General features: G+C 45.9%; 2 protein-coding genes across 2 annotated transcripts in view; both read right to left on the reverse strand.

Moving 5' to 3' along the window:
• Window positions 1–16802, reverse strand: part of LOC114426123 (cyclic AMP receptor-like protein A) — a 45729-nt gene extending 28927 nt beyond the window's left edge. Inside the window, exons 1-9 of the mRNA XM_028393303.1 lie at window positions 16642–16802; window positions 13775–13827; window positions 12466–12520; window positions 11354–11410; window positions 11197–11257; window positions 8295–8382; window positions 5030–5119; window positions 4515–4553; window positions 154–232 (exon numbers count right to left, since the gene is read on the reverse strand). Of these exons, the coding sequence (XP_028249104.1) occupies window positions 154–232; window positions 4515–4553; window positions 5030–5119; window positions 8295–8382; window positions 11197–11257; window positions 11354–11410; window positions 12466–12520; window positions 13775–13827; window positions 16642–16722 (603 nt within the window). The 5' untranslated portion in view covers window positions 16723–16802. The remainder of the gene's footprint in view (window positions 1–153; window positions 233–4514; window positions 4554–5029; window positions 5120–8294; window positions 8383–11196; window positions 11258–11353; window positions 11411–12465; window positions 12521–13774; window positions 13828–16641) is intronic.
• Window positions 16803–18474: 1672 nt separating this feature from the next.
• LOC114426124 (mid1-interacting protein 1-B-like) lies at window positions 18475–19958 on the reverse strand. Its single transcript, XM_028393304.1, has 2 exons — window positions 19836–19958; window positions 18475–19628 (listed from the first exon to the last, which is right to left on the reverse strand). The coding sequence occupies exon 2, from the start codon at window positions 19294–19296 to the stop codon at window positions 18805–18807; it is 492 nt and encodes a 163-aa protein (XP_028249105.1). The 5' UTR covers window positions 19297–19628; window positions 19836–19958; the 3' UTR covers window positions 18475–18804.
• Between the last annotated feature and the right edge of the window lie 2985 nt (window positions 19959–22943).

Below are 22943 nucleotides of genomic sequence, written 5' to 3' on the forward strand. Positions count from 1 at the left end.
CACCTGCTCAGCAGAAACGCATCGTTTGCATCATCAGTTCATGGATTTCATCTCTAAATTTCTAGTCCAGTGAGCACGGACAAGAAAGTAGTCCTATCTGAGCTCTTGGTGTGACGTTGTCCTGGAGTGATAGTGGTAATGGTGAGCACTCACTCTGGCATTGGCCACACAGATGATCCTGGCGTAGCAGCAGATCATCAGGAAGATGAGGCTGAAAAGAGGCACGTACCATCTGCGAAGACACAGACACACATCATCAGAGCGGAATCTTAAAATCCGGTCTGCTTCTGTTTGTGTCTGCGGCGGCGGTTCTTGACCTAAAAGCTCTGACAAGAATATTATTACAAAAATGTAAATTTCATCTCATTTCTAATGCACGTGTACGGCGTCATACAGCCTAAAGGAATTAATACAGTGACAGGACATAATGGCTTTCTGGGCGGCTAATATGTTGATATTAGGAATGTCCAAACACATTACACATTAGACCACTCAGACTTATTTAATCAGATTCTCTCTGCAGGACTGTAATGTGAGCAGGCCATTGTTCTTGAATGTGATTTGGTACGTAGACCTGTGTAAAGCAGATGATGTTTTAATTCAAATCGTTTAGATCCGAGATGATCGTCCATGAAAACAACCGGAAATTTTACACCCCTCATTCTGAGATTAATCAGCAGTATATATGAGAATAAACTGCATATTTAAAGCTAGCTGTAATTAATATTAACATACTAGTATTGAGGCACGACTCCGAAAACAATACGACCAGGGGACGGGGGGTCAGATGCAGTGATAACACCTGTCTGTGCTCCTTTTTTTTTACTCTCATTGCTTCACTTTCAGGCTCAATAGGTTGTTGTTTTCTGCAAAATGTTGAGCTTTATATGCATATATTTGTTCCAGGAGCTGGAAAACAGAGCTAACAGAGATTAAAGAAAGAAAGATGACTAAAATAAACTGTGTATTTGGCCATATTGACTTAAAAGACGCCTGTATTGTGCATGGAACTCGCTGCAGAGGCTGACAGTGGACAGCCTTGTTCTAAACGGAGGACACACAGTATGCACACAGAAAGACCTGTCTAAGCAGCTCTGGACCTCACCGCACACAGTTTCAGTGAGTTTAGAAGTAGACTAAACAAAAGATAATGCCAGCAAAGTCGTGCTACCGGAAACATATAGCATTCCTATGGGATGAAGGGGCTGCCAATCAAGGATGACGTGGGAGAATAATATGTCAGGTATTTCAGAGGGGATGAAAGACAGCGAGTCAGGCGAGGGAAAATGGGGTTGATGGTTTTGTTGGCATGGCAGCCTTGTGTTATGCAACCTCTCAGGAGGTGATGTAAGCTCGGAGGAGTTTCAACCTCTCCCTGTAATCACGAAACAGGTCTTTGTCTCGCTCTGATCGACAGGTTCCTGGCCACCGCTGCCGGAGCAGTCAGTCATGACCGTGCCGTGCGACACCCAAGTCCCACTGAGCACCTGGCCAAAGCTGCCTATAAGTGATGAACAGACTGGAAAAAGGGCCTGTAATAATAGCACAAATCCTAACCTGGAGGTTTAGCTGACATTTTTGTCATAAATATGGGGACAACATGGATGGGGAAGAAATGCCCAGCATGGTGCCTAGGAAGTCCTTGGCATGTGTGCTAGAATCTGCATCTGTTAGAAGTTTCTCAAACGGCAAACACTAGGTCCTTGGCCTAATTTAAGCGTGCCCATGCTTGTGTTCCTGCCCAAGGATCGAGAGAAACTCAGTGAGCATTATCAAATTAAACTTTTTATTAGCAGGGGACTGTGTGGGGGTAGGCGTTCATTTCAGTGCAGGAAAGAGGAAAGGCTGCTTTATACATCATGGGCCTTTATTTGGTGTAGAGAACATCAACATACAAAGGATTCTCTCTCTCTCCCTCTCTCGCTCTCTCTCTCTTTGAACACGTGTGTGATTGTACGCGTGCGTCCAAGCAGGTTCAATAATGGCATGGGACGATGATGAAAGGCGTTTCAGAGGGAGACCTGCGCGAGCGTCACCTCGGTGTGATTTAATAACCCTCTCCCCGGAATAAACAGCGTCCAATTACGCCAGCGCACGTCCCGTTAATGATGGAAAGACGAGCTGGGGGGTGGGAGGGTTGGCGGAGAGGGGAAGGAGGGGGGGGGGGTGGCCTTTTTAACGATAGTGTGGGGGGCTGTGAGGAGGAGAGAATGACGGGCGGCAGCTACAAAGTGCTCTAATTAGCATGATAATGATCTGCCATTAGAGTCCGCTGTGCTCTACAGCTGAGCACTACCCAGAGACAGAGAGAGAGAGAGAGAGAGAGAGAGAGAGAGAGAGAGTCAGGCAGAGAGGGAGAAGATTCAGAGTGGGCAGAGGATGATAAAAGTGAGGAGATGAATAGAGGTGAGGATGCTAAGGTGGATGGATGACGGCCGACTGTGGCACACAACCAGAAATAAGGTCTCGGAGATTAAAAGACAGGCAGAGGGGTAAGGTCAGAGCCGGAATGAAAGGAGCCGCCGACTGACGCCGCACCCGATAGATCGACGAAGGAAGGAAGGATGGATAGAAATACAGATAACCACAGAGGACAACAATGAGCAAGAGGCCTGCGAGTGGCAGAAATAAAGATCATCAGAGACGTGCACAAACTCAATCACTCGGCTGTGGCCTTCCCTTCAGCCACACTGTGAGGTGAAGAATTGATGAAAAAGTCTTAAAGGACGTGTTTGTGTTGAAAGTTTGCGAAGTTATAGCAGATTCTGAAGAAATGACAGATGGCATTCTGCTCGTTCTAACAGGTTCACACCCTTGAAGCACCGTGGTATGCAGGCTAGTGTTCAGTCAACTCTGACCTACAAGGTCCTGCTGCAGAGTGAGAGATCGTGATCTACCTGCTGAACAACTTACACAAGACAGGACAGCCTGAGACATGAAGAGAGGTGGAGACTTGGAAAGGAAAAAGGGTTTGTGTAGGACGATGCTTATATCAGACTAAACGCACTAAAGAAAAAGTCAAACGGAGGAATCTGAAGACCGGTTTGTGGCGGCTCTGTGAGACTACTCATGCTTTGACTTATTATCTATTACTATTGATATTAGGTGATGCCGTTCGTCCTGAAGGGCACGCAGTAAAACTTTCCAGGCCAGATAACCATAATGTCAGCCTCCAGATCCTCTGGGAACCATGAACGCCTACAGACCATGTGCATGTGTTTCCCATGCACATAGTCAGATGGTACTGTAGATGGATCAACTCGACACAACACGACTACCTCTCAAAGTAATGCTGCTGAAATGTCCTGGTAATTCTAAGCTCTATTTGTGAATGGCATTTTCTCTGTGGAATGTCTGACTGGGCCCATGATATACACCAGTGGGGACCTCCAAGAGCGGTGACTCAGCTAAGCTTGAGTGCTTCCAACTGCTGACTCAACCCCCTGAAACTCTGCACCTCCATCACGCAGCGCTGTCCTCTGCTTTTCATTCTCCTTCCTCTTTCATCCCCATTCACACCCTCCTCCTCCTCCTCCACCTCCTCCACCTCCCCTGCCTGCCTGCTCGGCTCTGCTCTGTCTGCGCGCTTCGCTGAACTCTGATGAAGACACACTACGGGGCGTGGGCAGAGATGAGGACAATCTATTTCTCTGACGCTCCTCTCCTTCCCATCCTGCCATTCTGTTCCTCTTTCCTCCTCCTGCCGAGTAATTCCCAGTCTCTCTATAACTGTACCCCGTCTGTCTTCCCTCCCACCACCTTTTCTCACCTTTAACACTACAACCTCTGCCCTCCTCCAAGCTGTCAGCCGGCTGTGTGTGTGTGTCGTGTTTTCTTTCTGTGACGGATGCTGCCTTGGCCCGTAATCTCTCGTCTGGTTTGATGTAATTAGAGCTAATGAAGATTCCCTGATCCTCTGAGCGCCTCGTCCCCCTGGGCCATGACAGTGTGGAAAGCCAGAAAGAGCTGGGGAGCAGAGGAGAGCACTGATAAAAGAGACACGGGCTCGTTTAGCACAGCTGATAGCTGTGTATCTCCACAGATGTGTGTGTGTGTGCTTATTTGTTTAAAAAGATTGATTCCCTGCTGATGCTGCGAGTGGCACCACGATTACCTTAGCTCACAGCGATGTGCTGCTGTGTGTGTGTGCAAGTGTGTGCACTGGGGGGATTGGCAGAGCCCTTGCAGACTTAGGGCCAGTTGCAGAAAGAAATAGACAGGCATAATCCTTCATAGCCGCCCTAAACACTTAAATACACAGTGTAGCAACTCCTCTAAATCTGACAAGGCAGCAGCAGACGCGTCCACGCACCCCACACACACACACACACACTCTCACACAGACACACACACACACATTTCTTGGCCTTGAACCAAGAGGGAAAAAACCCCGCAGGCTCCCCTGACATGTAACCCTTCACATTTCCCCGCAGAGACAGCCCTCCTCCTGCCCTTCCTCCCCCTCTCCCCCAGTGGGGGAAGCTTTGATGGCGGCGCTGAAAGGGTCTACTTACATCCCAAATCTCCAGGCTACGTGATCGTCTGTGATCCAGCTGGGGGAAGAGAGAGAGAGAGAGAGAGAGAGAGAGAGAGCGATGAGGGGGTTACAAAGGAAAGGGAGAGCGTGAGCGGAAGAGAGACTTGTGTGACTGTGGAGGGGAAAAGCTGTGCAGCTGTAGCTATTAATAAGCCGAGAGTGGAAAGAGAGAGCCGAGCCCGGAGATTAAGGCTCTGTCCCAATTCTCACTCTGCCGCCTCCTCTCCTCAGCCTCTTCCCCCTTTTCCTCAGCCCTCCAAACAAATAAATGCCTTTCCTATTCACCACAACAACTGCACAATAAGAGGAGGCGTTCTACTGTGATCAGATGTGCTGATAATTGCCAATTTTTATCACATAAATGAAGGTAAAGGAGGCCTCTCCAGAGCTGGAATGAGGCCAGTGGAAAGACATTTAGCAGAAAATACACTGTCACCAGCTGACAAAACAAAACAAATGACACCGGGGCGGGATGGGTTTGGCTGTACTCACCACCAGGCTCCTGCGGGACCGTAGTAACCCTTCAGCAGCGGCAAAGAGGCCATGACCAGAGGGACCCCCCATGCCATCAGATGGTACAACCTGATAAAAGGCACACATTTATTTCATTATGAGCACAGAGAGTGGGCAGCTCTGCCCCTGAGGAAAAAAAAAGGCCCCTATAAATAAATCAATTCTTCTCTTCTTCACTCCATCTCTTTGTTGGCAGTCACATCAGGGGTCATTTTTCAGGTGCAGACAAATGTCTATACAGCCGGGCAGCCAATTACTCATGGTAATATAAACCATAATTACCCCAACTGTGGGGGAAAAGATGATTTTCAGACATCTGCATCAAAAACCACACACAGGACGCACATTCTGAGGAAAGGAAGACGTGCAGCTGAAGGGAACGTGGACCGAGCTAATGAGTTGAACCAGTTTTTTTTTAACAAGTTTGATTCCAGCTCCTGGGGAGCTGGCATTAAAGCAAAGGACGCAAAGGACGCCAGCAGACTTAAAACTTATTAAAAAGGCCGGGGTCTGTTGTTGGGTTTAAACTCGCCAACCTGGAGGAGGTGGTGAGAGACAGAATGCCGTCAAAACTGCTGACAATCATGGACAATCCCTCCAGTTTTTTTCGGTATATATTGTATTTATTGTTCTTTGATGGTGGTACTACAACCCAATTTCCCTACGGGGATTAATAAAGTAATTCTTAAGTCTCACAGAAATGTGAGGACAGAACTGGCTGAAAGGTTAAGGAGGCTCACACCGGCTATCACTGAAAAACGATCGCATCAGCGACAGCACTGTAAGGTGTGTGTGTGTGTGTGTGTGTGTGTGTGTGGGTCAGACAGATGAGGTGTGTGCTCCAGTGTCTTGGGCGTCTGTGTGGGAGTCGATACTTTATAGAGCGTACAGCGTCGCCTGGTCAATAGAGTGGAAGTCCTGCCCTGACTTGTTCCAAGTACGGTCAATCGAGCAGCGGTGACACGGTTGACACACACTCAATCCCACTCGAGTTGTGCCACACACACACACACACACACACACACACACACACACACACACACACACACACACACACTCTTTTTCACTGTGGGGACACTGTACACTCTGTTCTCTCAACCACCCTGTGATGGACAGCAGTGAGAGCGTGTAGGAGGTGACTGGGGGGGGGGGGGGCTGCTGGTTTAAATAGAGCAGAGTAGCAGGAGGGAGAGAGACACGGTAAATATATGGATCCAGAGAGAGTTTGAGTTAAGATCGAACATGAGAGGCAGAGTGAGAGAGAAGGAAAACAAGAGGAGGGCTAGAAAAGAGAAAGAAATAAAAAATGAGGGAGAGCGACAGAGAGGAAGAGGAAGAGAGGAAAGCATGCAGCGGTGGAAGGAGGAGAGATACAAATGGTGAAATCAGTGCTGCCAGTCCATGGCTTGACGATTGGTGCACGGGGGGTTGTCAGGAAATCAATGTCGGGAGCTCACACACACACACACACACACAGACACTGCAACACACACTGCAAGCACACACACACACACACACACACACTCCTACGCCGCACACTCGCGGTGCTTCAAGAGGGAGATGACGAGGTCCGGAGCCGCGCGCAACATGGGCTTAATGAGGCACAGCAGGACTGCTACGCGCTCTGCATTTCACACACCTGCACACGTGCAGACACACACACACACACATATACAAGCTCATATAGAAATCTCTCCCGAGGCTCAATCTCATTTCTCACTGCCTCACACCACTTCTTTATCCCCCCATCCACCCACCCACTTCATCTTCAGCTTCGTGGCTACCTCTCTCCTCCCTCAGCGCACAACACATTCACTTTGCCTGAAATCTTACTTCAAACACTCATAAACATATATGAACACACACACAAACACGCTTCCCATCCTCTCTTGCATCCACTTCAATCATTCTTAGATCATCCAGCCTGCGTTCGCCATCTCCTCTGGCGATTTGTTCATTCATAAACCATCACGCTGTGCTGTCAGTGTGTGTGTGTGTGTGTGTGTGTGTGAGGAAGATGGTGGGAGGCTGGCTGGGTAAGGAGGGGGGTGGGTTGAGGGGTAATTGCGCATGCATGCAAAGCCACATGCCCGCCTGCCTAAACACATACAGCTTATCTATGCAGAGTCAATACATGACAGGCCTGCTGACACCTTGTCTTTGCTTCGCTCTAACCTATTAAACGTGCTGCTCTTCATCACATCATCTGTGACCATCCACAAAAACACAGAGGTGTGCAGCTGATGGGGAAGTGAGTGGATTTTGGCCTCCTAGCCTGCCCCTCTTCTGCACACATATAAAACTGTCTCCTTATGAGTTATACCACCATTATATTGTCTGGCTTATTGCTAATCAATGCAGGAAAACTCCCATGGGGGGTGGTGGTGGTGGTGGTGGGTCTGGAGGGGTGACGCACCTCTCTTTAATGGCTCTTACACACAGAGGGGTAGGATGGTTTGTGCCTGCCTAAACACATCTACAGGAAAACAACCGTGAACAATCAGCTTGACGTAACAACCAGCGTTACCTCTTTTTTTTCCCACCCACAGCGTGGATAGATTTTTTTTTTTTTTATGATTGTGTGTTTCTGTCACAAAGCTTTGCGTCGAAAATACACACACACACACACACACACACATATATACACAAATTCACACTTGCGCTGCGGAAAGCGCTCATGGGAGTTTGAGCGACAGAAACATGGAGCCACAAAGCGTGAAGATGGGTGCGCAGGCACACACACACACACACTCACAGAGACACACACACAGAGACACACACACACACACTTAACGGCTGACACTCACTCCCTTTTCAATTAGAGTGTCGGCTGGCTGGAACAGAAAAGGAGAAGGAGGAGGAGGAGGGGCTCTGTCAGCGCTCTGTGGGGAGACGCATCCTCTGGCAGACCAAACACACACACACACCACACACACACACACACACACACACCACACACCACACACACACACCACACACACACACGAAGGAGGAAGCAACCACAACAAAATAAGATGTAAATATACATTTAAAGGAAGACATGTAAGAAAATAAGAACCTGCTTCAGCACAATGATCAGAGATGAAACAGCTGATCAATGAACCAATTAGTGGGTAAATGATGACACATTTAAAAATAAAAATCTATCAATATCTGGTGTTGAATTCCTGATGTGAGACAATATTAAAACAACATTACAATAAGAAAAAAACCACAACGTACTGTATTAATCGTGTGTACTCACATCTCATATCTGTTGGTGCTTATTTCTCTGACCAGATTGAAGTATAGATTCAGAGTGATGAGGCAAACCCAGGCCAAGGCACTCCAATCTGCAGACACACACAGAGGGAAAAAACCACCAAGGTCAAATTACAACACAGCTCGTCGCCACGCAGCAGGCACCTGCAGGTGCATGTCCAAACATACACGTATGCATGAGAGTGTGTGTGTGTGTGTGTGTGCACGTGTTCCACTTTTTGATAAATGAAGGCCCATTCTGCAGTAATATGAGGGAAACCTGTAGCTTAGGGTGATGGATGAGAGGTGGGAGCTCAAAGAGAGATAATGATGAACTGTGGAAAAGCAGAGGGAGATAACACAAGAGTGGGAGCTGGAGGGAGGGGGAGAGGAGGAAGGCGAGGCGCGAGGGAGGGTGGAGTGGCGGAGAAGGCGGGAGCGGGTGTAAAAAGACTGAACAGGAGAAATGAAGAAAGAATATTACAGAGCCTGGAAAGCCAACTTCCCTCTTTTGCCCGCATATTCAGCCATTGTGTGTGTGTGTGTGTTATTGTTGGCAAGGCCGATCAGCTCACTCATGCATTTCCACATACTCCACGCACAGCACGTACTTCTCTAGTTTTTCAGAAACATTTGGCAATAACGTGCAGCGGCTAAGAAAGAAGACGGCCGCCTGTCTGTCACCACGCCGGTAAATCAGTGCTACCACCACCACTGTGGCTGCAGATGCGTCTTACATAAGCAGGAAGCTTCGCTCGAGTTCGACACCACCACCTGTCCTGGTGCTGCCCCTGCGACCATCTTCCTCCATTTCAAACACATTTCATAAAATTTTATTGGTGGGTGTTAAAAGCAGAGCTGTGCTGTGCTGGCTCCCACCAGACTTGACGCTGTGCAACGGAACAAAGTGCCCGCTCAGCCGGTGTTTATGTGCTGCCGTTTGTCCTCGGCGTGAGGATCCTCATGATAAACTGAGGTGACATGCACCAACACTGCAGCACTAACTCACTGCCCATTAGCCTGTATCCATTCAAGTGTGTGTGTGTGTGTGTGTGTGTGTGTGTGTCTGCCAGCGAGACCAATAAAACGAGCCTGCTGAAGTGTCGTATTAGCAGCCAGTCCTAACTAAGAATCCTTATGCTAATCAAGGCTAAAGTAGATGTAATTGCAACACATGTCAGTAATGCACAGACAACCGACAATTCTGGATCTGTCCTCTAAAAAAAAAAAAAAACCGCTCCACTTCCCTTGAATTAAGAACCCGTACAAGTGCCTGTGCTGTCATTGGAGGAAAATCATCTCCTCATACAGGGCACGGTGATGAAATACTGGTTTGAGGGCGGCATCCTGGCTGCACCGAGCCCTCTGCCTGCACAGCACAGTGCTTCCCTTGCATATGTTACACCATCGTTACGGGCGTGGTGTTCCTGGTATGGGCGTGTGAAATCTCCTAAAACATGAACAAGCTTAACCTCAGAACAATCAACAAATAACCTCCCTTTTTTTTTTTTTTTTAGAAAATCAGCACAGGTGGAGATGAGTGACAGAGAATCACCACAAACTGTGCTGTGTGTGTTCTAAATTTTTGTAATTGCAACACAGCACTGGGAAAGGAAATGAACATCAGCTAACTCAGAGGTGTTTGAACGTCTGTGACGCCTTTAGTCCTCTAAATTTCTGCAAAAACATGACTCACAACTTCCACAGAGTTTCACACAAATCCTGAAAGTAGACAAGGAGTCAGAGCTATCAGCCCTGGTTCATAATGTATTCAGGAAAATGATCCATCTGTGAGTGGTAAAAGTATGTGAACCTCGAGGATTAGCAGCTAACGTGAAGGCCACACTGCTGTTAATGTGTCCAGAGCATTGACAGTAAAAACTATGGACAGAGCTTCCGTGACGTCACCCGTTTTGAGGCTCGGTGGGAGGCTACGGGACGTGATGACCGCCGCCATGTTGGCAGCATCACGTCCCGGCAAAACTCTCAAATATGGAGAAAGAGGGGGACTTTAGGGTGGCGGGCGATCGTGGAAGAAGGAAACTCGCACTGTGATACGTCAACCGTCTGTCACTCAAGCGGCAACGCCCATAATTATGCGTAATTTTAAGTCCGAATACAATTGAAGTGAGTTGTAAAAAAATTCACCCCCGTACAACTGACACTAGAAGAGAACCTATCATCTGAGACCAGAGTGGTTTTTGTTCCAGGCTGTAAACATTTCTGCTGTGAAGTCGGCCATTTTAACATGAGTCAATGGGAAATGACTCACTTTTGGAGCCAGCCCCCAGTGGTTGCGGCGTGAACTACAAGTTTTGACACTTCCGCATGGGCTTCCACTTTGAGCCCCGAAGGTTGCCGCTTGGTCCAGAGGTGTTTTTAATCAATAGGATGAGAATCAGGTGTTGGTGTTGCCCTGTGTTCCAGTGATCTATCACAGTCCGCCCTTATTTTGTAGACGAATGAGACCAACACAGAATAGTTTGGTTTAAATGAGAAATTTAGGGAGAGTGTGGTGGTGGTGGTGGTGGTATCATGGTTTGGGCCTGTTTGTTGTTTGGAACGATGGATTCTGGATCATACCAGTGGATGTTTTGGGTCATATTTATGCAGAAATGTAGATGAAATGTAGCATATTGAACTGTTTACTACCTTGAGCCACATAATAATCAATCACTCCCTGTAACAATTACACACTGTAGTCTCCTTGGGGGTTCCCTTTCTTAGCCTACGCCTCTTCTGGATCTCATGTGTCTGGGCACATTTTGTTCTCAAGCCAAAACCAGGAATGGCAAAGCTATGATATCAACCAGGGTGATGTATGAGCTGTGTCTCCGAGGTCTTTTGTTGGATCCTATTGTTGTGTGTAATTGTGCCAGGGAGCCATTCATTAAGTGTTGTCTTACCAAAGTAAGTTAGCCACCAGGCTTGGAAGTCACAGAGAGATCCTTCTGGATGGGACTCACCCTGGGGAGGGAAGGAGAAGCAGCACACGAGAACGTTTTTATGACCCCCAAAAAACAACACTGTGTGTGTTTAGTGAAACAAAGGACGGTAACTCACCATGACGTACGCTAAACTGTCGAAGAAGGCGGCTACAGTCAGGCTGAGAATCATCTTCTGTACAGTGAAGATTAAAAAAAAAAATAAAAAGACGTGAAGAAGGATGCGTTAACAAAACAGCCCTACTAAAAATGCCAGAGCATTTATATTCACTAAGAGAGAAGGGCAAATTATAGCTCCAGTGATCACTGCTGTGGCTGACAGCTTGGCACACGCAATCCCTGGTGGCAACTCTGTGAAAATATCACAGACGAAGATAGCCCCTTATTTCCACTCAACTCATTGTATATTAAATGAATCAATAATCCGAGCACTGCAGAATTTTGAGAGGGGGAGCTGCGATGCACAATAGGCGTAAGTCAGGCTTTGCCTATAGAGGCGGCTGCATACAAACAGCCTTTATCAATGTGCATCCAGCAATGACCCTGCCAAGGCTGAAGAAGAGGAGGAGGAGGCGGGGGTGAGGAGGAAGAAGAAGAAGAAGAAGAAGAGGGGGAGCAGGAGACAGAAAAAGAGCAAAGGAGGGCCTTGAGAGCACTAAAGACTATTGACTGACAGATAACCTTTGTGAGTGGATGAACGCATGGAGAGGGTTTTATGTGGTATAAGAGGAGGAGGAGGAGGAGGAGGAGGAGGAGGAGGAGGAAGATGGGGGAGGTAGAGCAGGAGGACGGGGGGTCACTCCGCTGCGACCCGGACTTGAGGTAATAGGATCCATCAGAGCCCAACATTAAGCTGTCATTTACTTCAGATTAGGAGAATAAGGTGCTGCTGAACCTGACAGACCGGCAGGACCGGCCTCCAGCACACAAAAACAAAGAGCCGGCTCAGAAAATTCCAGAAGGAAACACACGCTAGCAAAAAAAAAAAAAATCCTATTGGGATACGAGTAGAGAAAAAGAAGGGAGGAAGAACAAGATGGCAGCTGTATCACAAAATGACCGTACATCAATTAACTCCACAATTCATTAATCTGTGAATTTTAATTGGGTTCAATTATGCCAAGATTTGACATGGCTAATTGAACAAATTTCCGGTGGCAATGAAGCAAACAGCAACGTGAAGAAGAAGAAGCATCAAAACGCACCGACTGCACATTAGCACGAACCTACCTGAGCCAAGGAGTGATACCTCCGAAGCAGCCAGATCACAAACAGCATGAAGACGCTGAGGAGAGCGAGAAAGAAGAGGAGGTGTCATTTTAATGATAACAGTTCGAGCATTACAGGCCAATTACTGCAGCATACATCATCACAGCCCCCACACACACACACACAGGCACACACACAGACACACACAGACACACACACAGGCACAGGCACAGACACACACACAGACACACACAGGCACACACACAGACACACACAGGCACACACACAGACACACACACAGACACACACACAGGCACACACACAGACACACACACACACACACACACACAGACACACAGACAGACACACACACAGGCACACACACAGACACACACAAAGACACACAGACAGACACACACACACAGGCACACACACAGACACACACACAGGCACACAGACAGACACACACACAGGCACACACACAGACACACACAGACACAGGCACACACACACAGGCACAAACACACACACAGGCACACACACAGACACAGGCGCACACACGCACACACAAACACACACACAGACACAGGCGCACACACAGACACACGCACACACAAACACACACAGACACACACACAGACACACACAGGCACACACACACGCACACTGGCACACACAGACACAGACACACAGGCGCACACACACACAGACACACACACAGGCGCACACACACACACACAGACAGACACACAGGCGCACACACACACAGACACACAGGCACACACACACACACAAAGACACACACAAATTGTTCTATAATGGCTGATATTATTTCAGTTAGACCTTTGACCAGGAAAACATGCAAGTTTGCCACTTAAAGAACTACAAACACAATATTAAAGGACTGAATCATGGACAAAAAAACACAATCAGTGCAATTCAAATGATTGATTATTAGTCAGACTTTAGCCAATGTTGGACAAATAAATTTCCTAAATTTAGTCTCAGCCTCTGCAGGAGGCCCATCTGACATGATCCTTAATTTTTACGAGGTTCTTCGAACCAGGCCAGATCATTTGGAATCAGCGTTGGATTCCAAGAAGCGACAAAACAGCCGATGAAGAGATAAAATCCACAGAACAGCTGCAGTACGTTCTGAAAAATGCTGCCATGTTAGTACCACGAAAACCTGCATGAGTGCACCTGAGGTGGACAGTAAACAAACAAAACACTGATTCAGGAACTTCAGGTAACAAATAAAAACAGGCACAATGATCAATATGATTTTAACTGTAAAAAGGAAAAGCATTTAATTCAAAGCGATATTTACCATCCTACTAAGGAAAAGGTTCCTGTGGCTCGTTTTACTGTTAAAATCACCACCTGTAAGACACAAAGAGCCACATTACAGCACGACTCCTGTCAACGCTCATCAACACGTTAGTCTGGTCAGCACACAAGGCAAAGAAATGATGTAAAAGGTTTAGCTCAGGTGGTGCTGAATGTATTTTACCCATCATTCTAACATGTTATAAACACAGAGGTGATGTCTTAACAAGGTCAGAACCTGAAACTCCACATATTTCGTTAGGAGCTGCTTGCAACCTGAAACCAATCTCAGAGAACTCAGAGAGGTACTTAAAAGGAGCGGAATGATGAGAATGAAAATGTGTGAGCCAGTCCTGTAAGCTTCAGGGGAAATGAAAGGACCAGCAGCAGCCATACATGCAAAACAGAGAGGTGCTTCATTACTGTTCTGGCCTTCGGCACACATCCTGCACATGCATCCTCACAGCAGCCACAGCGACAACAGCCGATCAGCCTAACAACCTATTGTCACCTCTGCAAAAACACTGCTGTAAACGGAAAGCAGGACACATATTGACAAAAAAAAGTGACACGAACACATGGATGAGGATTCAGATTATATATATAAGCATAGTTTTGGTAGTGGTGTAAGGTATCAGAGCGCAGAGACAGAAAAGAATTAATTTACTAAGAGGCATACTGACTTTTTTTTCTCCGAGGCCTTGTACCTGTTTATTACTGTTTTAATTACATTTAAATAATGGCTCCCAACGTGGCACTGCAGGAATGTTAAAAAGGCTCAGACTACACACTTTGTTACAAATCCCTTCATAAATAATGCATGAGTCATCCTGCTGTTTGAAAAGTTTATTGTGCCATTTTTGAAGTGATTCTACTCCTCACGATACGCAAACATCTGTATCATCTCTACTAAATTATCATTTTTGACTTTTATTGCTATTCAGAAAAAGGCAAAGGTTGAATCACTAACTTCAGTTAAAAACCGCCTTATGCTATCGCCCCTCGATCTTTAACTATTGACTAATCTGCCAAATCTGTTCATAATCTTGAATCAGCACTTAAATAAGTGACTGATGTTGGTCATCTGACACAGCCAGGATGCTGCTGTCATGTCAGAGTCACACAGGAGTGACTGAAACACCACATGCACTAGTTTTCCTCCCACTAATGTGAAAAAATAGAAAATGAATGAACATATGAATATTCTGACTCAACAACTTGTCACAAAACTCATCAAACTTGGATATCTGGCTAGGTCAAAGTGGGCCAACTCTATCTAGGTTAATTGGACAGTAGAAGAGACACAGTGATCAACTGCGTGCAGTTATGAGCGATCACTTGTCAGCAGAAGGGAGACTCTGCATCCAGGCGAGACAGCATTACTGCAGCATTCCTCCTTTAATACAGCTGAGCCAAGAGAACAGAAGAGAACCCGGAGCAAGATGCTGCTGGCACGGCACGCAAGGCAACACCTACACACATTAACACATTCAGTGCACCAGAGACGGTGCTGCTGATCCTGTCTCTGGTTTCTAATCTGCCCGGCATATGTCAACCTTGATTTAGCATCAAGATACAACAGAGTATCCAACTGGGGTACTTCTTGATTAGGTTACTCTGGAGATAAGGGAAGTGTTGAAGGGTGCATCAATCATTTTTCTATACAAATCCACAGGGACTTTTTGTGCTTTACTTTCTACAGAGGTGCTGATTCAACCCACTAGTAGCAGTTTTCTGTCTCTGGGTGGTGTTACACTTGGTTGCAAAGGGTTCCTGTTGCAATGGACGAAACAACAAGAGCAAGCAGTGACGAGGAGTGACAGGAAAGTGAAGGCTTTGCCAGTGGACTTAGGTCTTAATCTGGACACAAGCAAAGACAGGAAGCCAGCAAAACAACAAACAAACAAAAATTAAAATGGTGCAGGAAAAATTGGAGCAGACTTAACAACAGGTGCAGCAGCACAGTCGATCAGAGACAAATCTTTCTGAGGAATTCATAGGAGTGGCAACTTCTGTTTACTACGTTACCCTCGTCAAACAACACAGCTGATGCCAGTCAGTCACAGCCAGGCTGCACACTGTTACAATCAAAGGCCTCGAAACTTAAATACATTACTGTCCTTGTTGTTATTTAGCCAAATTGGACGACAGATTGACAGCATGCATGCATTTTATGGTAAATTTACTATACTTTGCTGATAGAGTATGTAAAGTTGAGTCAAAATAACTATAACTACTAAATACATTAGAGTATAAAAGAATAAAGGATAAACACTAAATAAACTCAGTTACTGCTGTTTTTATTTTTATTTTTGTTTCTCTTTCATAATTATCTTCACTTGCCGAACTGGTTTTTGTCATCATAACAATCTGCTGCACTCTGACTTCTTGGCTTATCTCTTAAATTCTGACCATAATAATCACTCTTCCTCTAAACTTAGGCTCAGATCTGAAATGACATAAGGCTGATGATGATGCTCAGGTCAGTTAGCTTCTTTACTTGGCTCGTCAGGCACAATGGAGCAGAATTATCACTCCGTTAGCAACTGAAACAACTGTTAGGGCCGCCTGTGGAAAGTTAATAAGCATCAATATAACGTTAGATTTCATCCAAGCTAATTAATTTATGCACCCAACATGTTAAAATGACTGACAGCTCGGTTGTATCGTTACATGTCAGCAGCACATACCGTGCAGGTATCAGGGCTCCATTCATCATCACTCTAATCAATTCCCCAATTATTACGCACAAAATCAGGTAAAATACATCATTTACCACTGCCAGCAAAACCCTCGTGTAGCTAACCGTCAAACGTCATGTAGCTAACTAGCTAATTAGCCGACAAACTGATGACGTTAGCTACTTACGCATCGGTAGTCTTCTGAGTCTGTATTAAAAAACACGCAGCGTGTGTCGTTGTTCGCTGTCTTTACATTTTGATTATCCATTTTTAAGTGACGACCGTTATTCAGATAATTTCTCTTCAGTTATGTTTTTGTTTTGCTGTAGCTTTCCTTGCACTTCCGGTTTCTACCGTGTGCACAAAGGGACAAAAAGGACCACTGCGCGCAGGCCGGCTCTCAGCGTCTCTGTCCTTTCTGGCATGTTAAACATATAAATTAACAATTTAAGGTGCACACAATATCAAAGAAGATTTTTCTTAACACATCTACGTATAATTTTAAGACTTTGTACTCCCATATGTAAATAAATATTAGGCTACCACTCTGAAAACACTATTATAAGACCTTGAAATGAAATGAGAAATGAGATAAATATATCAAAGTGATTGATTTATACCCCAGTTATTGTTTTTTTTAAACAGATTTTTGCACATACTGTGCACAAAGTGTGCACACATGTGTGTTGTGCATGAGAGACAGTGGGTGTGTGTGCCGTCTGTTCACCTATTGTGACCTATTGTGACACCGAAACTCGGGCTGAACCTGGTGGCCTTTGAGGCTGTCACTGTGAGTTATAGTCAAACAACAATGAAGGAATTCTGTTGTTTCTTTTTTTGTTACCTGGTACATTATTACATAAAACAGCTAATACATGCACATTAATAGCACAAAGATTTAACAGCAAACTAGAGGGATTGCATGTTTTTAAGTATGATGCAGGTGGAGAAATGAAAGAAAAAGTCTTGTGTGTAATAATAACAAACCTTTTCCCACCATCTTATCTTTAGACTCTGACTTGTTGTCACTGCTGGCACCTCTCCCTTTCAAACACCGGTGGAATCTGCCGGCGTTTCTTTTATTATCACTGCACACTGCCCACTTCATAATCACCGGCAAGGCTCATGAATATATGTCACCGTGTTGATGGCACATACATGTACCCAAGAACATCAACAGATGATCTGTCATTGTTTTTGTCTTCTTAGGCCCCTCCTCCTCCCAGACACTGTTTTTTTAGAAACATAATACCACAGTGACCCAGCCTGCCGTTCTCTTTCAATTGAAACATAAATTATTTTTTTTAAATATTGGGGTGTTTTCCGTCTCTTAAGCCTCTCTTCACTCTTTAGAACTTGATAATTCTCAAGTTTATTGAGATTCTCAAACATTTATAACACATAATTTTTCTCTATATAGCCATTACATGAATATTTAATCATTACCTACAGGCTTCTCTCTGTGATCAAAGGGAAAGGATCACTTATACGTTGGATATTCCTTGTGCTAACAGTGCACGAAGGAGGATGAGAAAAACAAACCTATGAAATAAATTTCATAAAATAAATAATTTAGGTCACGTAAACAAGACAAAACAAGTGCAGTACATTTATACAAAAGTTTATTTCAGTAACAAACGTTATTGGTACAAAAACAGTGCAGACTTTTGCATATTTTGACAACAAGGCAAACTGAAAAGCTGAAAGACAATAACAACAATGGATCTCATGGAAAGCCTCATTATTCTTGTGCAGAAGAATTATCAGTTGATTCCAGTTCATTGATCATGTAGGACAGCCGGAGATCATAGGCAGCTACAAGTGAAGCATCTGCCTCCTTCCCAGCAAAATATATTCAAAAGGACTCTAAAGTGAAAGGAGCAATGGTCCATCTGAACACACTGACATCATCAGCAGCAACAAGTCTGCCAAGTCCTTTGTCAGTATCCGTCACTCCTCAGAGGGGCGGTTCAAACTCCTTTCTCCAAGGTTGAAATAATACTCGGCTCTTAAAAAGTAATAAATATACGTTAAATAAAAGGTTTAAATATGTTTCATCTGTGTATCAAGTGAAATGAATGCATCATGTGTGCAACACTGCGGAGTGCAAAACAGTGGAGTTCAGTGATGGGCACACAGATGCTCTCTTCAGGATCAACACATCTTACAGTCACAGGGTAAACCAACACCACGGCGGCCTCTGGACGCTGCTTTCTTCTCCACCATTCAAACATCTGTCTGTTCATTTCATCAGTGGTATCAGCAGCAGCAGCAGTAGCAGCAACGAGGCCCAATGACAGAGAGTCGTAAAAAAACAAAAAACAAGTTCTTTTCAGGGTTTCTGTGCAGCTTACTGGCCCCATCCTCCGATCCCGACCTCCTGCTTGTAGCGCTTGGTGAGGCAGTTGGCCTGCTGTGTGAGCTTGGACAGCACCCCGTGTAGCCCGGTCAGGTGAAACTGGAACTGCTTCTCCAGATCCTCGTCCTCTTCATCGTCGTCATCGGAGGATGTGGAAGATGCGGAGGAGGACGTGGATGCGGACGAGTTGGTGCGGGTGATCTTCATGCTCTCCATGCGCCTCTCGTCGGCCGTGGCGCACCTGACCCCCCACTCGATGTCCCTGCGGATCGATTTCAGCAGCTGGTAGTAGCTGTACATGTCCCCCTCTTCCAAGTCCGACTTCACGCAGCTCAGCTCCCTGTCCTCGTCCAGCGGGACGTCCCGCAGCAGACTGGGAACCATGACGGTCTGGTCCATGTTGTTCACAGCGCCGATGAAGCGGTTCATGGCGTTCAGGAGGGAGTTCTTCTGCTGGGTGGTTTCTGGGAGCTGCATCATCATCTTGACGAGTTTCTCTCTCCTCAACAGCAAAAGATGAATAAAAACTCCTTGTCCCTGGTTCCTGCTTGTTGTGAGAGATGCTCCTCGGCTTTAATTCCGGGCTGATCGGCTTAAACCAGCGGCTCTGTCTGTCTGTAATGCTGCAGCGGGGATTGGCTGTTCTGTAAATCAGGCGAGGTTCTTCTGTTTCCCCCTTCAAGTGTCTGCGCCCTTCTCTTTCTTTCCAAATTGTGAGGACGGGTGTCTCTTTATATAGGTAGCTCCGTGCTTTCAAGGCGGTGCCACAACCTGTTTGTCCAGTTCTCCCTCAAGTGTAAGCGGAGCCAAGTGACCTGAAATAGCACACGACAGAGAGGAGAGGAGTTGGCGCAAATTCAGCAACAGGAGTGGCTTCAAGTTGACAGGTAGACCTCAGACTGCCCGCATCTCTGCAGAGCTCATGAAAACCGGAAAATCTACTATTCAGACCTCATTTTAACTCTGGATACTGGCACAGTCTCAGCGCGCGTATTTACGCACAGAAACACCCCCAAACTTACCGTGCGCGCAGTGTGCTGTCCAGTATCTGGATCTTTACTCAGAGCTCTCTTCCGGTGAAAGAAGCGACTGACATTACATCACCTCACATTCTGTTCCGATGAGCCACACAGCTGAGGCAGGCAGGCAGGCAGGCAGGGTGAGGCCGGCCGGGCCGAGCTGGCTGGCCTCATGAATATTCATCCACTAAGCCATCGGCCCACTGCTCGGGTTTAGAGGGAAGCCAATCACATGGCTGAGTGCGTTTCGGGGGGCGGGACACGTCGACGCTCACACCAATGAACAAAGCCCCCAGTTGTTGTCTCTCAGTGAGAGAAAACATAGCAACACGTGGTGGAGCTGTGAAGCTTCAGCTCGAACTGAGGTTACACTAATTTAATGCACAGACTGAAACAAGTTGCTTGACAGCTGGTTCTCTCCTTCTAACAGTACTGTCATCACTGTGGCATGAGCCTAACACAGGGATCCCTCCTCTGCTTCTCTTCCTGACATTTTCATGGCTTTGGGGACATTAGACAGCTGTGAAATTTTACACAAGTATGCAACTAAACTGAATTGGAATACATGTGAAGGGAACCACTTTAAGTTTAGAGGGGAACTCTCCCTTTGTTGACACCACTAACTGGTCATTAAGCTCTAAAATGTGACAAGAAGACCAGAATTAAAGGACCTTGTGATTAATCCTGATGGCTTTCTCATATTTTAGTGTTTGAAAGTACAATATTTTCCTCTAGTTAGTCAATATTTTTCTGGATATTATGAAAAAAAAGGAGGAGGAACTGTGTATTTAACGTTAGGGACGCATCAAGAAGTATCTTCAACAAATCCATTTTTGCTTATAGGACCCTCATGGGAGTGCAGCATGTGTTGAAAACGTGCCGTTTCACACTAGCCACACTTTAATCCTTTTCCCCTCAGTGTAAGTTTAGCATATAAACTGGTGGGCAGCGCTGACAGGCTGTTCAAATTACACTGAAAACACAAACTGTTGCACCAGCCAGTATCCAGCAGCGATGGCAGAGAGCTGATTTTCCTCTCTACCCTTCAGCTGCCGGTAAACAGGGGGACTCCCACACAGCCCCTGCTACAGAAATAGCCCAGCATTAGTATTTATTATTATGTGCAGTGGTTTGTGGGAGGACTCAGTCTGAAATCTGAGCATTGGTAAACATGTCTGGTCAAGGTGAAACTGTACAAACATGTTTTCCCACTGTGCAGCATCAACACGAGCACGATTCTGGTGCTGAGTCCCAAACCAAGAGCACTGCATTATGGGATGTAGCCTCTCAGAAATGATGTAAGTGAGGGAGAAAGGTGGCCTACATGATACCGCATGTAAAAAGAGGAAGATGTGTATGTGAGCCGGTTTGTTCTAGATACATAACAGATGAATCAGCGTTGCTTAGCAGGAATGAAGAGAATGTGAACACGGACGGTAAAACCTGCTGAGTGGGTTTCTCTCTGTGTCCCCACCTACTTCCGGTGCCGTCCTGGCACGTCGGTCTCGTCTCTTTTCATTTATCTCTAACTCTGCTGGTACCACACCCCCCCCCCATCTCCACCACCTCCCCCTCTCAAGCAAGCAGTGGAAGAAGTATCAGGGTTTTAGTAACAATACAGCGTACAAATGACCTGATAAGAGTCCCAAGCTACAGTTTCATCTCATAATTAGTGGAGGTGGAGAAAGGTTTAGCAAGTTAATTGTGCATTTGTACTTGAAATGTGCTTTATGTAAACAAATATTATTATCAGATCAAAAGGAGACGTACTTCAACATTAGGAAATGTTGGTTTATGTTACTGTAATGCAGCATTTTACTGTTGAGTGGGGGATCTACAGGGTGCATGTGTTCATTCACCCTGAAGTCAATGATATTTTTGATCTGTGTGTAACACAAGCTCAAGAGATTTTCATGCTTTATTTTAATTTTCTGACATAAAACACACTACCAAGTATCTCACTGATGATTTTTTAAATACGCTTTAAAAAGGTGGTTGCTAGCAAGGGGTTAAATGGGACTACAAATGCAATGTCACTGGCAAATGGTCTGTGTTTTTTAATTCAAGCCAGACTAAAGTTGTTTCCAATAATAATGAATGAGTTGTAAAATAGCACAAAATTAAGCGCCTTGGTTTTGTATTTAAGTATCTGGATAAATGTGTCTTCTCTCTCGCTGTTGAAGCTTGGTCCCACGTCAAACCTGCCATTGAAGCAAAGCTCCACACAAATGAACTAATCTTAACCTCCCCTCCCTCTGAAGATTATCTGATCCCAGATCCAGTTAGAGAAAAAAAAGCAGGTCAGCAGAGCAAATGTGCACCACTGCTGAGCTGAGATCAGATAGAAACAGGAGCTGGCTTTGCTTTCTCAACAGGGCTGTCAATCATGAGCCCCACCTCGCCGGTTTCCTCTATTCTCCCGTGAAAGGCCTTTCCACTTGTCAGAGGACGCACTGCGCCTGAATGCAACAGCGAAACCCGGATCAGTTCGGGAGGGGTTTCTCGATTGTGTGTCATGTCAGAAGCCGAGCATCCACCGATTACGGCGGGTGTCATCATCATCCTGGAGGCTTCAAAGAGTGAGGCAGGGAGGAGAAAGTGGGGGAGGTGGAGGGGAGGTGAGGAGCGGTGCGCTGAGCTGAGCTGAGCTGCGTATAGGAACAGGCAGCTTGAGTGGGAACTCTAGTACTTGTCATCACAACTGCATGTTGCTGAAAACTAAGTGTGAGGCAGGGGCGTGTGAGTTCAGCGGCGAAGCTGCAGGCGAAGCAACAACAGCAATTAGAACAACAACGGCAGCAAGAGCAACAACCGCACACATCACAAACAGTCAGGTGGAGCGGGGAAAGGCCTGCTATATGACTTTATACATGAGGCATCACTGTGGAGAGCAGGGGGAGAGGTCTCTGTGTGTGTGTGTGTGAAGCCTAAGTGCTCCCTCTGCAAGTTTTGAAAATGAAATTCATAATAAGATCACATTAAAGCAGTCAAAGTAATTCCTGTCAGGGATTTAATAAGATTTTTAATCTGATTACGCTGCCATTTGAAAACACATTTCTTTTATACTGAGCCTCGTGTGCCACTTAATGTTATGGTTTGAAGCTGGTAATC

The sequence above is a fragment of the Parambassis ranga genome, chromosome 21 (assembly GCF_900634625.1).
Source record: "Parambassis ranga chromosome 21, fParRan2.1, whole genome shotgun sequence".
In the NCBI taxonomy this organism is placed as follows: Eukaryota; Metazoa; Chordata; class Actinopteri; family Ambassidae; genus Parambassis; species Parambassis ranga.

What these genes read in the sequence shown, in the direction of transcription:
- LOC114426124 (XM_028393304.1), bottom strand. Translation starts at nt 19,296, where the DNA reads ATGATGATGCAGCTCCCAGAAACCACCCAGCAGAAGAACTCCCTCCTG.